Source organism: Micropterus salmoides, unplaced genomic scaffold, assembly GCF_014851395.1.
Source record: "Micropterus salmoides isolate LMB-PRFRI ecotype aquatic unplaced genomic scaffold, ASM1485139v1 Ms_hic_scaffold_12, whole genome shotgun sequence".
Lineage (NCBI taxonomy): Eukaryota > Metazoa > Chordata > Actinopteri > Centrarchiformes > Centrarchidae > Micropterus > Micropterus salmoides.
Genome location: NW_024040263.1, coordinates 24299902 through 24313120, shown reverse-complemented (window position 1 = coordinate 24313120; position 13219 = coordinate 24299902). Strand labels below are relative to the sequence as shown.

General features: G+C 41.7%; 3 protein-coding genes and 1 long non-coding RNA gene across 5 annotated transcripts in view; 2 read left to right on the top strand and 2 right to left on the bottom strand.

The window, feature by feature from the left end:
• The window catches only part of gnav1 (guanine nucleotide binding protein (G protein) alpha v1), a 30801-nt gene extending 28357 nt beyond the window's left edge, over positions 1 to 2444 (top strand). Inside the window, exon 9 of the mRNA XM_038714138.1 lies at positions 1094 to 2444. Within this exon, the coding sequence (XP_038570066.1) occupies positions 1094 to 1284 (191 nt within the window). The 3' untranslated portion in view covers positions 1285 to 2444. The remainder of the gene's footprint in view (positions 1 to 1093) is intronic.
• A 141-nt stretch (positions 2445 to 2585) lies between these two features.
• npb (neuropeptide B) lies at positions 2586 to 4712 on the bottom strand. The gene is made up of 2 exons (XM_038714142.1): positions 3725 to 4712; positions 2586 to 3150 (listed from the first exon to the last, which is right to left on the bottom strand). Exons 1-2 carry the CDS (start codon positions 3986 to 3988, stop codon positions 3022 to 3024), a joined length of 393 nt encoding a protein of 130 aa, XP_038570070.1. The 5' UTR covers positions 3989 to 4712; the 3' UTR covers positions 2586 to 3021.
• A 130-nt stretch (positions 4713 to 4842) lies between these two features.
• LOC119899535 (N-sulphoglucosamine sulphohydrolase-like) lies at positions 4843 to 11790 on the bottom strand. 2 transcript variants are annotated; one of them, XM_038714131.1, is made up of 9 exons: positions 11517 to 11790; positions 10536 to 10696; positions 10343 to 10448; positions 9900 to 10267; positions 9717 to 9798; positions 9439 to 9642; positions 8078 to 8244; positions 7742 to 7959; positions 4843 to 5174 (listed from the first exon to the last, which is right to left on the bottom strand). In XM_038714131.1, exons 1-9 carry the CDS (start codon positions 11596 to 11598, stop codon positions 4991 to 4993), a joined length of 1572 nt encoding a protein of 523 aa, XP_038570059.1. In that variant the 5' UTR covers positions 11599 to 11790; the 3' UTR covers positions 4843 to 4990. The 2 variants fall into 2 exon arrangements, with proteins under 2 accessions (XP_038570059.1, XP_038570060.1); XM_038714132.1 differs by lacking the exon at positions 4843 to 5174 and adding an exon at positions 8787 to 8916 and having other exon boundaries at positions 7818 to 7959.
• Positions 11791 to 11852: 62 nt separating this feature from the next.
• On the top strand, positions 11853 to 13079 carry LOC119899542. The gene is made up of 3 exons (XR_005443869.1): positions 11853 to 11997; positions 12550 to 12727; positions 12852 to 13079. It is a non-coding gene; the product is annotated as an uncharacterized LOC119899542 (long non-coding RNA).
• Positions 13080 to 13219: the final 140 nt, after the last annotated feature.

Genomic DNA, 13219 nt, shown 5'->3' with positions numbered 1-13219 from the left:
TTCCTAATGTGTTCATTTGAAATCATTTCTATAGATGTTATAACATTATTAATTATATAAAAGTGCACATTGTGGCGATGGCGCAGTGTCTGTGACACTTCCACCAATGTTTCCCTGAGCAAGACACTTAACCCCTGGCTACTCCAGAGGCGTGCAATCTCTGATATATTTGACAATTGTAAATCTCTTTGCATGCATTACAATTTTTAAATACAAGACAGTCCTAAAATTGTCCCTGTGTTTTATGATTACTACCACTTAGAGTGGCAAACGGTGGACGTTTTGCACCATTTATCCATTACGAATATCTCGACTTATCTACTTGCTTAGATTTACTCACGCTCCCTGCATCTAGTTGGGGCCTATTGTCATGTGCCAGATGTCTAAGAGTTGTTAGCATTTCTAACAAAGAGACATTTACCCTCTAAACTTCTCACATGGTTTCATTTAAATAACTGTTGAAATGATCCAATATTTCAGAATAAACAAAGAAGACAAAGACTAGAGAAAAAGTCAGAAAAATACAACAGATGTGTGCAGCAGAACTAGCTTTTTTAAAATATTCCTGCCCCATGAAGCACCTCATGACCCTCCAGATTTATGTGATGACCCTTTTGGAGGGGCCTGACCCCCTAGGTTGGGAACCACTGGACTAGCTAACTGTAGTAGTTAAAACTTGCTCCACCTTAAGCACCTACAAGAGTACATTGATACTTACACACTGATGCATCAGTATTAACAATGTAATCATGTCAAATTAGTCTGAGGGGACATTTTACTGCATAACAAATACTTAGTAACTAGTTCATGAAGTCTCAATCGCATAGTTGCTAGTGTATGGGTTATTGTGAAAAGAAATGTGGGAAGTCAGCCTCACAAAGATTTATAATGCAATTTGTGTGTTTATTTTCCTCCTTGACAAATATTTAAATCGTAATTTCATTTATTTATTTCAAATTAGCTGAGCAACTTCACAATCTTTCTACATACCGCCTGGTGTGCAAAGATCCCTAGTTGGGATTCTTTCTGTGGAAAGAAGCCAGATGTTTCACTGTAAAATCTGATCCTCCCCCACCCCATATCTCTCCTCCAGGTGCAGATTGCGATGTGGACTCAGCCGCACGCTTCATCGCTGCCACCTTTGTCTCGCTCAACGCCACGCCCAGCAAACTCATCTACCACCACTTCACCACGGCGACTGACACCTCTAACATCCAGGTCGTCTTCCAGGTGGTAATGGACACGATAATCAAAGAGAACCTGGAGGCCGTTTCGCTCCTGTAACTGCCAGCGGGCAGTCACTGCTGTCGACCTTTTGGATGTCTCATTTTTAAATACTCAAATATGAACATGAAGATCATCTCCTTCAAGCTATTGTCTCTGACGCTCTTTGCCACTGTTGCATTTCATCCTCTGTGATGCTTGAGTTCATGTAGCTTTGAAAAACTGTTTAAAAAAAACCTTGAAGGAGAAGGAACACTTGGCTAATCCTTTGTCGTGGGGTTGAGCCCTACAATGTTGACTTAAACCTATGTCTAGAGTAATGGGCATTTATATTTTTGCACTGTGGCCTACTATATGATCAGACTGTGAATGGTGATGTTACTTTGTTGAGGACTTGATATATACACTTGCCATTTATTTGCCCATCTCTTCCTGTGTGTGGGGGGGCAGAACACGGGGGGGGGGATTTACTGTTTGTCCGTTACTTGCTCGGCGCAGGGTTCACTCATGCATACCATCGTGTGCTTTCCGCTCATCCATCACAGTGTCTCTGCTGTCCACATCCTGTGCGTCACACCCTCTTAATGAGGCGGTGATCTCCGTAAATGCACCCCAGATTGTGCTCACACACACTCGGTTCATTTTAATCTGTGCCTTCACTCGTTCCCGTGACTCTTACCAGTCAGCGATGATGCGGGTGTTTAATAGCCTACTAGGTATGAGAAAAGTGTATGTAAAGAAACATCCCTGAAGCTTCCAACATCACCCCGATGATTATTGTTCCAATATGAGACACACACGCTCACAAACCCTGATTTGTCAACAGGATGATGCCGCTCTATATGTGATTTGTGTGGCATTAATTCTGCTGGGGTCTGACTAAGCTGAAGTCTCCCCCTGAGCAACTGACTATCACACCAGCTCCTCTCTAATAAACAAGATATGGTAATGACTGATACGCTCTGATATGGTTACTGAAGGTGGAAGAAAATTGAAAAAACACCCCCAAGTGCCTTATGAAGAAGTGGGTTTGATGTCATGTAATTTAAATGCTTCAAATGTGTTTTTCCTTCTCCCTCTTTTCCACTGTCAGAATAATTATTGGTATTTCATTCTGTATCTCTACTCTTTAAGTCTTATACACCATGTACTCGGACTGTTATTTTATGGTTTGTACTGAAACTACAATACAAAATAAATGTGATAGGTTGACATCTTTATTTTGATATCATATTTCAGTTTTCTTTAAAGACCATGTAAATGGATAAGTCACAAATCAAGGCAGTGCTGAATCACTTACTTTTCCCTTGTCCTCCACCACTAGTTCAATATTTAAAGACTCATTTAAACCACACAACAGGTTTCCAGTGTTTGTTCGTTTTAATAGATAAAATAGGCTAAATAAAAGTACTTTACAGGAAATCTGCTCTGCAGTCAACTTTCTGGACATTAATAAATTTTGTCAACGGCGGGTACATGTCAGGTGTTAACCAGTAAAAATGGGAGGTCATCTGGAAAGAAAATGGTTTCAACTAACATCTTTCTCACCGATTTATTTGTCTTTATTTTTTTCTTTTATATTTCTGTCTAAGCAACCAAAGCAAAACTGAACAATGTTTGTGTGTTGGTTTTTTGTTTTTTTTTTTCCAATAAGAGAACATTTAGAGTCTGCAGCGGTCCATCGCCGACAATAGATCGGGTTTTCCCTCATTCGTTTCCTTCACTTTTTCGTTTCCAGAGAAGCGCTCCCGGGGCTTGGTGGGGGATCAGGACTGTTTCCGCAGGTCCGACCGGGACTCACGCGGACAGGCAGTCCAGGGAGTCCAAGGTGAGGAAGACGTCCGCCTTGCACTGGAAGGTACCCGTCCCGTCCCGCAGCAGCTCGCAGCTCTTTAGGTTTGGAGAGATGTCCTTCACGCAGATGGCCTGCAGGAGTGGAAAATAAGTGGTGAGAGAATTAAAGTGAAACAAGTGAAACAAACGAAAACCCGCAAAATTCTTTTAGTGATTCTGTTGAGCTTTTCTTCCGCTTTCATTTATCTTAAAAGTATCCCCTAATTGACCTTATATGCTTTTAATTTATCTCTAAAACGAATATCCAGATTATTGCCGCAATAAAAAAGTGGAACCGTCGCTTATTCAACAAACCCCATATTACTTTTTCTTCTTGCCCTTATTCTGGTGTTGTCGGGAGGGGATTTAAAATTCAGAAAATGTCTTGCTTCAGTGCTGCTCGCTGCGCTTTGATCCGCCGGTGTGCGCCTTTACGCACCAGTTATTGAACTTTTTCGACAATTTATATCTCAGCTATTTGTTTCGTCGTCTTTATGATGTAAAAATCAAAAGTACAATCTAATCTGACTAGGGATTGTTTACTTAATATTTCTAACTTCAATATTTGTGTCGCTAAAGTCTAAATGTGGCTCTTAATGATGCTGAAGGGAAAGCTATCATCTTCATTTTATTATACAAACAGGAATAAAGTCTGTAGGCTACTTACCATGTTTTTGAGGATGGAGATCTGCCTGTTAGTCTCTGGAATCACGTTGTTACCTGCTGTCTCCCCGCTGTCCATCAGCGTCTCTTCGGACTCGGACCTCCGGACGTACGGTGACCTCCTGATACCGGAAAGCAAACCGGAGGCACGACCCACCGAGTAGTAACTGGGCCCGGTCGACTGCTTGTACCAAGCTTCGACTGGATGGCAGGAGATGAGCAGAGACACTGCGGCGCACACCACGGCAAACCTAACTGACCTCTCCATGTCTTGGCACCTTTTACGCAGAGGAAAACGGCGCTTTTCTTTTCTGTTCTTGGTCAGAGTCCGACTTTAGATTTTGCTGGGTGTTTGGAAAACTTTCTGCTGCTTATATAGGCTGACACGACGACGTTATCGTGACCCAGGACGTTCATCAAATCAAAATTGAGGTGGGCGGATGATGATCTGGTGTGTGTTGGGTATGGACTATGAGGGGGTTGGAGATGTATAGGGACGTCAGCCCTTCTGACGCTTGCAGAGGTAAAAGTGAAATGGATTAACATCAGTGGAACAGGAGAGACACTGATATAAGTGGTCAAAACTCAAAGATGTCCCATTAAGTTAATGAGGAGGTTATAGTGAAAACAAAGGTGTGCAACAAAGCTGAATCGGTGTGCATGGCTTCAAAACAGTTCAACTTCATTGAAAATGGACACATTAAGAGTAAAAAAATAAATAAAATCAATACCAGGATTGAATAATCCACTGATCCAAATTGTTCCTACTGTTCCATAGAACAGTTTTCTATATGAAGCTCTGAGGAATCAATAAAACCCTTTTCCTAATTGATTTGTTGGCCTCACCGGTCATGCCTCATGAACTCCTCCACCTGTGTAATCAGCTTATCAGTAGGAAAACAACAGTGGAGACTAAAACAAAGTCATATGCATCTACATTTGTTCAGTTAAATAGTAGGTAATCATGTTGCCTTTCTATGAAACAGGGTTATACAGGTCTGGATGATGGGGAAAATGTACCTTTTTAAATGTATAGAAACCGATAAGAAGGACCACTAGCTGGAATGATGAAATTATCTTGCACCATGAAGAAAGATACTATACAAGAAACAATGTTAGGAATTAATGTCACTCAAGTTTTGTTTATTTTTGAGCATTAAATCAGCACTGACATACAAAAATAAAAATACAAATAAATGCAATTTAGTTTATAAGAAGAATGTTTTCATGTATGGGGATATCATGTCAATCAAGATGAGTTTAAGTACCATCAGAGTCCATTGTAGAGTGGTCTGCAGTGTGGTTGTAATTTGTCCTCCAGGACATAGTCAGGTCCACAGACCCAGGGGTCCCCCGTCTCCCACTGCCACTTCTGCAGACTCTGCCTCAGATTTTCCAGCACTGCGCTGTAGGACGGGTCTGCTACCAGGTTCCTCGTTTCAAGTGGGTCTGCTCTGTGTTGATGAAGCATTTATACAAATTTAAACAGCATCATCAACAGATTCAGGGTCAAAGCCACGACTTTAGAAATACTAAATAACTGTTGAAATGATAAACACCTCCCGTCCTCTGAAACCCTACAACCAAAAACAAAGTCTTGGATTTGACATGTCTTATTTACTCAGATAGCTGTTCAAATTTAATTTTGTTGAATATAGTTTTATTCAAATAGAGCAGTTCTTTCAAGAGACATCTTCACCATGTCTTCATTTTCCCTGTAATTAGCATCAAATTAGATATGTCTTGTTTTCTAAAAAATTATTAGAACTATTGATGGTATAATAAAGCTTTACGGTTTTAATTCCCAACATGAAGATCTAAATGCTGTTTCAAAATTCTTGCCATGCTGCCAGGAATAACAGTATGGTGAAGAAATATTTTATTGGCCTAAAAGTAGACAGCAGAAGAAAACACAGAGGAGATGACCTTGTCTCCTCAGTGGTAGCTACAGAAAATCCCAGACAAGCCTTAAAACATTAATTCTAAAGAAATCTGCCAACTGAATTAACCAAATGAATGACGGTGTATTAAAAGCACGTTAAATTCAAAAGAAAAATTTCTTCTTCTTTTCAAAGCTACTTTACAGTATAAAGCACTTTTACCCAGAGCCCTTTACAAGGTCATTCACACACACACTCACACACTGATGGCAGCAAGCTACCACGCTCTGTGCTGGCCAACCATCAAGAGCAAACTGGGGTTCAGTGACTTGCCCAAGCTGCCTCTTTTTTTTGTTAGTATTTCAGTCCCAAAACAACAAGAGAAATAAAAAGAAAAAAGCGCAGAAGTGCAAGCAAGCATCCCTGACTGCTCTTTACAAAGACCTAACTCGTTTTGGCACTGAGGGATTTATGAGTTACAGTGACAAAAGGGGCAAATCCTCATATTTGAGGAGCTGGATCCAGAGAATATTTGGTGAATAATGACTGACAAACTATCAAAAGTACACGCAATTCATTTTCTGTGAATCAACCGATCGGTTCAGCACTAAAAGCAAGCATCCAATTCTTACTTTAGCGCCTCTGTGCAGAGTCCGTTCACAGTTCGAGAGACATCCGGGGGGGGCATGGGAGAAGAAATCCAGCACGACATGTGTCTCCAGATGTGGTGGACCCAACCAGGTGACTGTCTACAGGGACTCTTTCTACTGACTACTAATTTCAAAGTCCCAGCAAAGAGGTGCACCTCCAGCTGCATGAGATTTTGCATCTTTTTGGTTTTCAAGTAGAAACTTATTATAAAAACCCTATAACTCATTACCAGCAGCTTCTTCCATTGATATAGCTTCCACTTTATATAGTGCTTCAAAACAACAGTAAATAAATAATTGACAGATAAACTGGTAGTCGACAAAGGTAGTTTAAATAGTGATAGACTACCTTTGAGAACCAGGCTCAAATGCAATGTTTTTGCCTGTTTCACCAATCTAAAATCTTTCCAGGTTGAATGAGGTTTATTCAGGGGAGCTTCACTGAGAGGAAGCCTCTCCTTTTGCAGGAAGGCCCTGATCACATTCATACTAAGCAGGGCCTCAGTGGTGGTAAATGCTTGGTTTACTTTCCATACCCAGATTATATCCTGCTGGTCTGGGGATTGAACCGGCAACCTCCCAGTCACAAGCTCAATTCTATAACCTTTGGCCCACCACTGCCACTGTTGTTTGGTGGGTGTGTCCGGTGTTACCCAGTCTGCAGTGATGTGTATATAAATACTGCTATTAAAAAGGAAGACCACTTGTGTACACAACAGGGCGTTCAAGGCAGCACAGTTTCATTTAAATAAACGTCCTGCTACCTTTTGTTAGGGCTAAACGCAGCCCTGGTGTGCTCTGTTTATCCTGTAACTACACCCAACAATTACTTCACAGGGTCCTGGAGTACACCTGTACCTCACCTGCAGCAAGGTGAGTGAGCGAGTTAAACCACTGCAGGTCAGCCAAGACAAGATTTTCAGAGCGTGTTATTCTTTCAATTAAAATATATCAGTGTTTCGGCATATATACTTATTAAAGATGTTAAACTGACAATAACTTTATATATTGACAATGAAATATTCCCCCGATATTTAATATTTAACATTGACTGCAAATAAAATCCACACAGAAGGTGAAGTTTTTGCTGGAGTGCTGCCTTTTTTGGGTGGGGGAAACTGACATTGGAGTGTTTTTCTTAAGCACAGCACACAGCTGAAATTTAAGCAGGAGAGGAGCGCCTGTTTCCTATAAAATCAGATTTTGTTTTAGTACATTTTGTCTCCTTTATGGTGGCAGTTTCTGACCATTTCCCTTTCACTAAATTACTAAAATATGAACGGTGGCAGGTGTACCTCATTTAAATCAGAGGAAGTTCATCCACCAATCAAGGTCAAGTATTACTCTGCTTAGGGACTTTGATCTCCAAACTCACTTACCAAACATCCTCACTTACCAAACTGACTGATATTTATCTGTGAATCATCACAGTGAACACTGAAACATGATGAACACATGATGAACCCTGGAAGAAGAGCAGCGGTAACAGACCTGGAGTCGAACAGCTCCCAGCGTTCTCTGTAGTAATACTGCTGCAGGCTTTTGAACCAGTGCGTGGGCTCACTCTGCCGGCTGCGGTTCAGCAGGTCCTGGAAGGTGGGTGACACATACAGGTCCTGGTCGATGGGGAAGGGCATGCGGTAGTGTAGGTTGTGGAGAAGGTGGTACGCCCCCTGGTGGACGGAGCGGGTTGGGTAGTACATGGTTACCTGAAATCAAAAATGACAGGAGAGAAGTCAAGGCCTTGTGTTTGATTCCTTCATGAAAGGCTATTTCTGACAGACAGTGGGGTGACGTCCTGTCTGAAAGCGACGGGTGCTCGCATACCTCGTGGAGAGACTGGCTGGCATAGACGGTTCGCCAGTCAGTAGGTTCAGTGACCAGAGCAGGAAGTAAAGAGCGCCCGGTGAGGTGGACCGGGTTGGCAGGGCTGCCAGGGAGGCTGTAGGACGGGTAGGGAACAGAGAACCAGTCCAGAATGGTGGGAGTAATGTCTGCCATAAATAGAGAGAGAGAAGAAGAGAAAAGGCAGGAAAAAAAACAATGTAGTAGCTCATCTGAGGTAATACCTTACATTTGTTCATATTTATATAGAAATAATAATAGTACAGTGTGTCTTATGTTATACTGTAAACAGAGGGACATCTTTATAAATACACATCACTGTCCAATGAAAACCACATTCCTTTCAAATTTTTCATATGAATTTAAGGATCAGGAGAAATTTGTCACATTTTTTAAGATAAATGAATTTAAAACACAGTCTCAACTCTACAAACTGTCTGTCACAGCTCATGAAAAGTTGACCTTAGGGAGATACATGCTTTTGATAGGACAGCGAATAATAAGTTAATGTCTCACATCCTTAATGTTCATTACACCTGCTGGTTATATACTTAAAATGCCTGCCATGGTTACAGTTTATTTAATGTGCTGAAATGATCTTCTGCAAACGAACTGTTCTGCTGCTGATGCATCATTGTTAAGTCTCCCTCTTGTGGCTGATCAAGCACATCAGACACACATACTGACTTACTTGTTTGTTAAAGCTGGGGTAGGTGACGTTGGAGAATTTAGCAAGAGACTCTGAAGGTTTTCCCAGTGAAAAAAATCTCTCCCCCTCCTTTCAGGCCTCCCTCCAAAGCCACTCCCACATGTTATCTGGGCTGAATGAGACAATTGTCTGTTCTTATCACAGGCCTGCCAAAGCCACACATACCAAATTTATTCCCGCCGGAGTATTTGATTTTTCGATTGCTATCGGCATGTAACAAAAAATGCTTCTGGAATACATAACCCTACCCTAGCTTTAATTTGTTTGAGCCTGCAGTTCCCAAACTGGGGGGTCGGGAGCCACAAAGGGGTCCCAAAATAAATCTGAGCAGTTACAAGATGATTAAAGGAAAGATAACATTTATATTACACAAAACTATGTTTGTTTCTGACTGTTCTTTTTTTTCTCTCATTACTGACTAAGTCAATAACATTCAATGAGTGATCAGACAGAAGTAGATATTGCTTCATTTTAAAGAGCCACAAGCCAAGAAGGGTTAAGGTGTAAACTGGTGTGATCACAAACTTGGAACTAAACCTGCTATGTGGTCACAGCGAGTGGCTGCAGGACTTTATGGTATATATTTTTGTGAGTTTCCCAACTTCCCAACCTCTTTCAGGTATCGATCTCTTACCCAGCAGGCTAACGTAGGCCTGGCTGGTGTCTCCCCATCGCTCCCTGTGCTCTGGAGAGGACAACAGCATGGGCTCTGCAGTCCCGGAGCGATACAGGTTGGTTCTGCCGTTCGGGAAGGGGATGCCATTATCTGAGCTGTAGATGACCAGAGTGTCGTTCTCATAACCAGCGTCCCTTAGCTCCTGAAGAACCAAACCGATGCCTGCAGAGGAAATTTACACTATTATAGTTAGTGTTTTACAATATTTTATTTTGTGCATCTGTGTTGTTACATACCTTGATCCAGCCTGCTAACTGTGGTGTACTGTGCAGCCAAGTCGGCCCGTGCTGCGGGTGTATCCGGCACAAAAGGAGGAACCTGAAGTACAATAGATGAGGACGGACCAGATTAACTAATATGTTGTACAGATGATAATTCTTGTTATCCACATTTGAAAACAAAATCTTTTTTTCACTGACCTTCACTTGTTCTGGTGTGTAATATTCTGGTGTCCAGTCAGGTATCCTACCCATCCCCATTTCACCATTCCCAAACTTCTCGCAGAAGGCTCCATACTGGGGCTGCGAGTGTCCACATCGGTGGGTGTCGTGAAAGGCAACATAAAGGAAAAATGGCCTGCCTTCATCTTTTATATTGACTTTAATGTCTTCCTTCTTTCGCCTTCGTTCAAAGGCTTCCTCTTTATGGGTCTGGAAAAACTTGCGGACCAGGAGTTTTATGCGTGTGATGTTCCTCCCCACCTGAAGGACAGAGCTGTTCTCCTCTGTGTAGGCAAAATCAAAAGGGTATACAGATCCAGGGCCGACATGCTTCTTCCCAATTATACCTGAGAAAATGAGAGAAATAGTGATGAAAAGCAAGAGTAGACTTTATTATATAAACTGGTGTCTTTGTTATTTACCTGTGTGTACGTTGGCTTGGCTGAGGAGCAGCGACAGACTTTGTACTCCGTCAAACGAGTTAAAGTGATGAACACCCTGATGAAGCCCATACATGCCGTTCTGGTGCTGAAAACACAGATCAAACAGACCTAAATACTTGCCTTCATGCACAAATGAAAGGCGTCGGTGTGTGGTGTTCTATTTTTGTTTTACCTGCGGCAGGCCGGTGAGGATGGTGGAGCGGCTGGGGGAGCAACTGCTGACAGAGGTGAAGGCGTTGCTGAACACCAGGCTACGCTGGGCCAGAGAGCGCAGGTGGGGTGTGTGGACCACAGAGTTGTTATACACCTCCGTCTCAAAACCTGCATCATCAGCTGGAAGAGGGAAAAGACCCGTTTCTTAGCACTTACACCACGCCAAAAGTTTGTGGAAAAGATTTTGGAACCTGGCTGAATTCAGACACAAGAGCATTAGTGAGCCTCTATTATTGCATGGTTACAGTTCAATTAAATGAGCATTGTCTAAACCAAAACATGCCATAAGACCTAGTAGAGCTTTTTAATGTGTACCCCCCCCCCCCCAAATTAGTTCAATTTTCAAAGGAATGGTTTTTATATTTAAAGTGTATTGAAAGTACTCCCGAGTTTAACTTCCTTTGGAAAAGTAAATATTCATGTCAGGCTTTACACCTGTTTCCTGTCAGCTGTTTAAATTGCCAAACTACACAATTAACATCTGGTTAATTCATCTATAAATCTCAAGTGAAAGTCCATGAAATGTACTTTATCTATATCCATACTGTGATATAAAATTCAGCATATACCATGATAGAAGACTTGCACTCAGTTACTAGTTTATTAGGTTGCTAAAACAGTCTAATAATACAACAGGCCGTCATAAAGGTTATGTTTTAGTGCCAATGTTCTGAGTCAACTTTATGGTCATTTAGGAGGATGTGGTGCTGTGTGTGTTTTTGTTACTTTGTACGACCAGTGAGGGTAGGCTTACTAACAGAAACACGTCTCTGTATAATGCAATAGGATTTAATGCAAATCTCCTCTATTAGAACCCATTAATTTTAGCGGGTGCCTGATAAACTGACAGTGTGTATGTTAGCAATTTAATTCTTCCAGAGTTCAAGAGACATTTGAAGTCTTTAAAAGTGGAACGACTTACCACTTCAAGTTCACTTACCAATAATTAAAAGGACATTTCTTGTCTTTGATTGCCCGATGCAACATGATGCCAAAAAGAGAATAAACAACTCGAGCCCCATGATGGTGGTCAGTTAGTTCTCTTCCCTGTTACTCCAACGCCTGCTAAGTCTCAAAACACCTGTGTTGGTTTGGCTCTGAAACATTTCACGTGAGTCAAAACACTTACATTCACTAAATAAAATACATTCAGCCGTCAAAATGAAAGATAAGTGCATAAAGTTACTTGTAGACCTATGTACCAGATCCATGAGGGTCTTCCTCAAACATCTTAAGCCCCGCCCACATGTGCTCACATGACAGGGGTCACGTGACGATAGAACAACGTCTCGCGCTTCATCCGCAAAATGACATAAATTTTAGGAAGTGGTTTTAGCAAAGGAAGAGTGCTGTGACAGAAAATTATCTGGAAATCACAGCCGAACCAGGGAACAGTGTTAAAGACGGAGACATTTGTATCGGTAAGATTTCTTTTCTCTTCTGATGTGTTTTTTTTGTTTTGTTCTATTCTGTCTTAATTTATTCTATTGTGTTTGTTCCAGTCTCACAGCTTTGATTAATTCGATTATTTCTCCACTTAGTCAATGCAACATCAATCAGTTTTAGAAGAATATAAAAGCCTCGTAACACAGACACATGATAGGACCCAATTTGAGATTAATAATATATCACTGTAAGATGAGGCTGCTGGTAGCTCACGTAGCACTGAGGAATATCTGTGGGGATGTTTGTTTGTCAGGGAACTTTACAGCTGCCAGGTGATTGTGGAGAAACAAGTTCTAGCTGTAAACACATCACTGATATCAGACAGGTATGCTTGTGATCCTCATGATTATAAAGCTGGTTAAATGAAGGGTCACAAAAAAAAACATAAAATATCTGGCCTCAGTTGGCATTATTTAATATACTAAACACACTTGTAAACATGTGTAGTAAGTGGAGGTTATAGTTAATGTGACATGTCAGCTTGCAAGTTAGATGACTGATGATGTTTTTTTGTTTTTTTTTCACAGATCACAGCATGCATCTGAAGATATGGCGCCCACTTTCTCTGATGTGCTGTGTATTTGTCCAGACAAACATGCACACAGAGCACACCTTTCCTGTGTTTCCCTGAATACTGGGCTGTTGGGGAAGACGACTCTCAGGAGGCAAAGTAAAGCCGATGAGGAGGAAACTTGATCGCTTTGTGTATGTGGCTTTTATTCTGTAATCAGCCCACTCATTCACACGTTTGAATATGTAAAACGTAATTTTATCTTTGTGCACTTGCTGCTGTCTCTTCATCCTTTCCGCCGTCATCCTACTCTCCAAGTTCTCCGTCCTCACCTCTAATTCTTGTGCGATGGACCGGCCTCTGCTGGGACGAGGTTCAGCCCGGCGCTGCTGCTCCTATAGCACCCTGAAGGCCTGGCTGCCCATCCTCTCCTGGTTACCCAGTTACAAGCTGAAGTGGCTTCAGATGGACCTGCTCGCAGGCCTCACCGTTGGGCTGACAACTGTACCGCAGGCACTGGCTTATGCTGAAGTAGCTGGCCTTCCTGTGCAGGTGAGTCCTTGCTGTGTTGTGTGTGTGAAGGTTCAACTTTTGGATTCATGTTTTCTGATATTTCATTCACCAAATGAGCAATCAATTAATTGGGAATCTTTAATCTATCAAGATTAAAGATCCCTTCCTGTCAT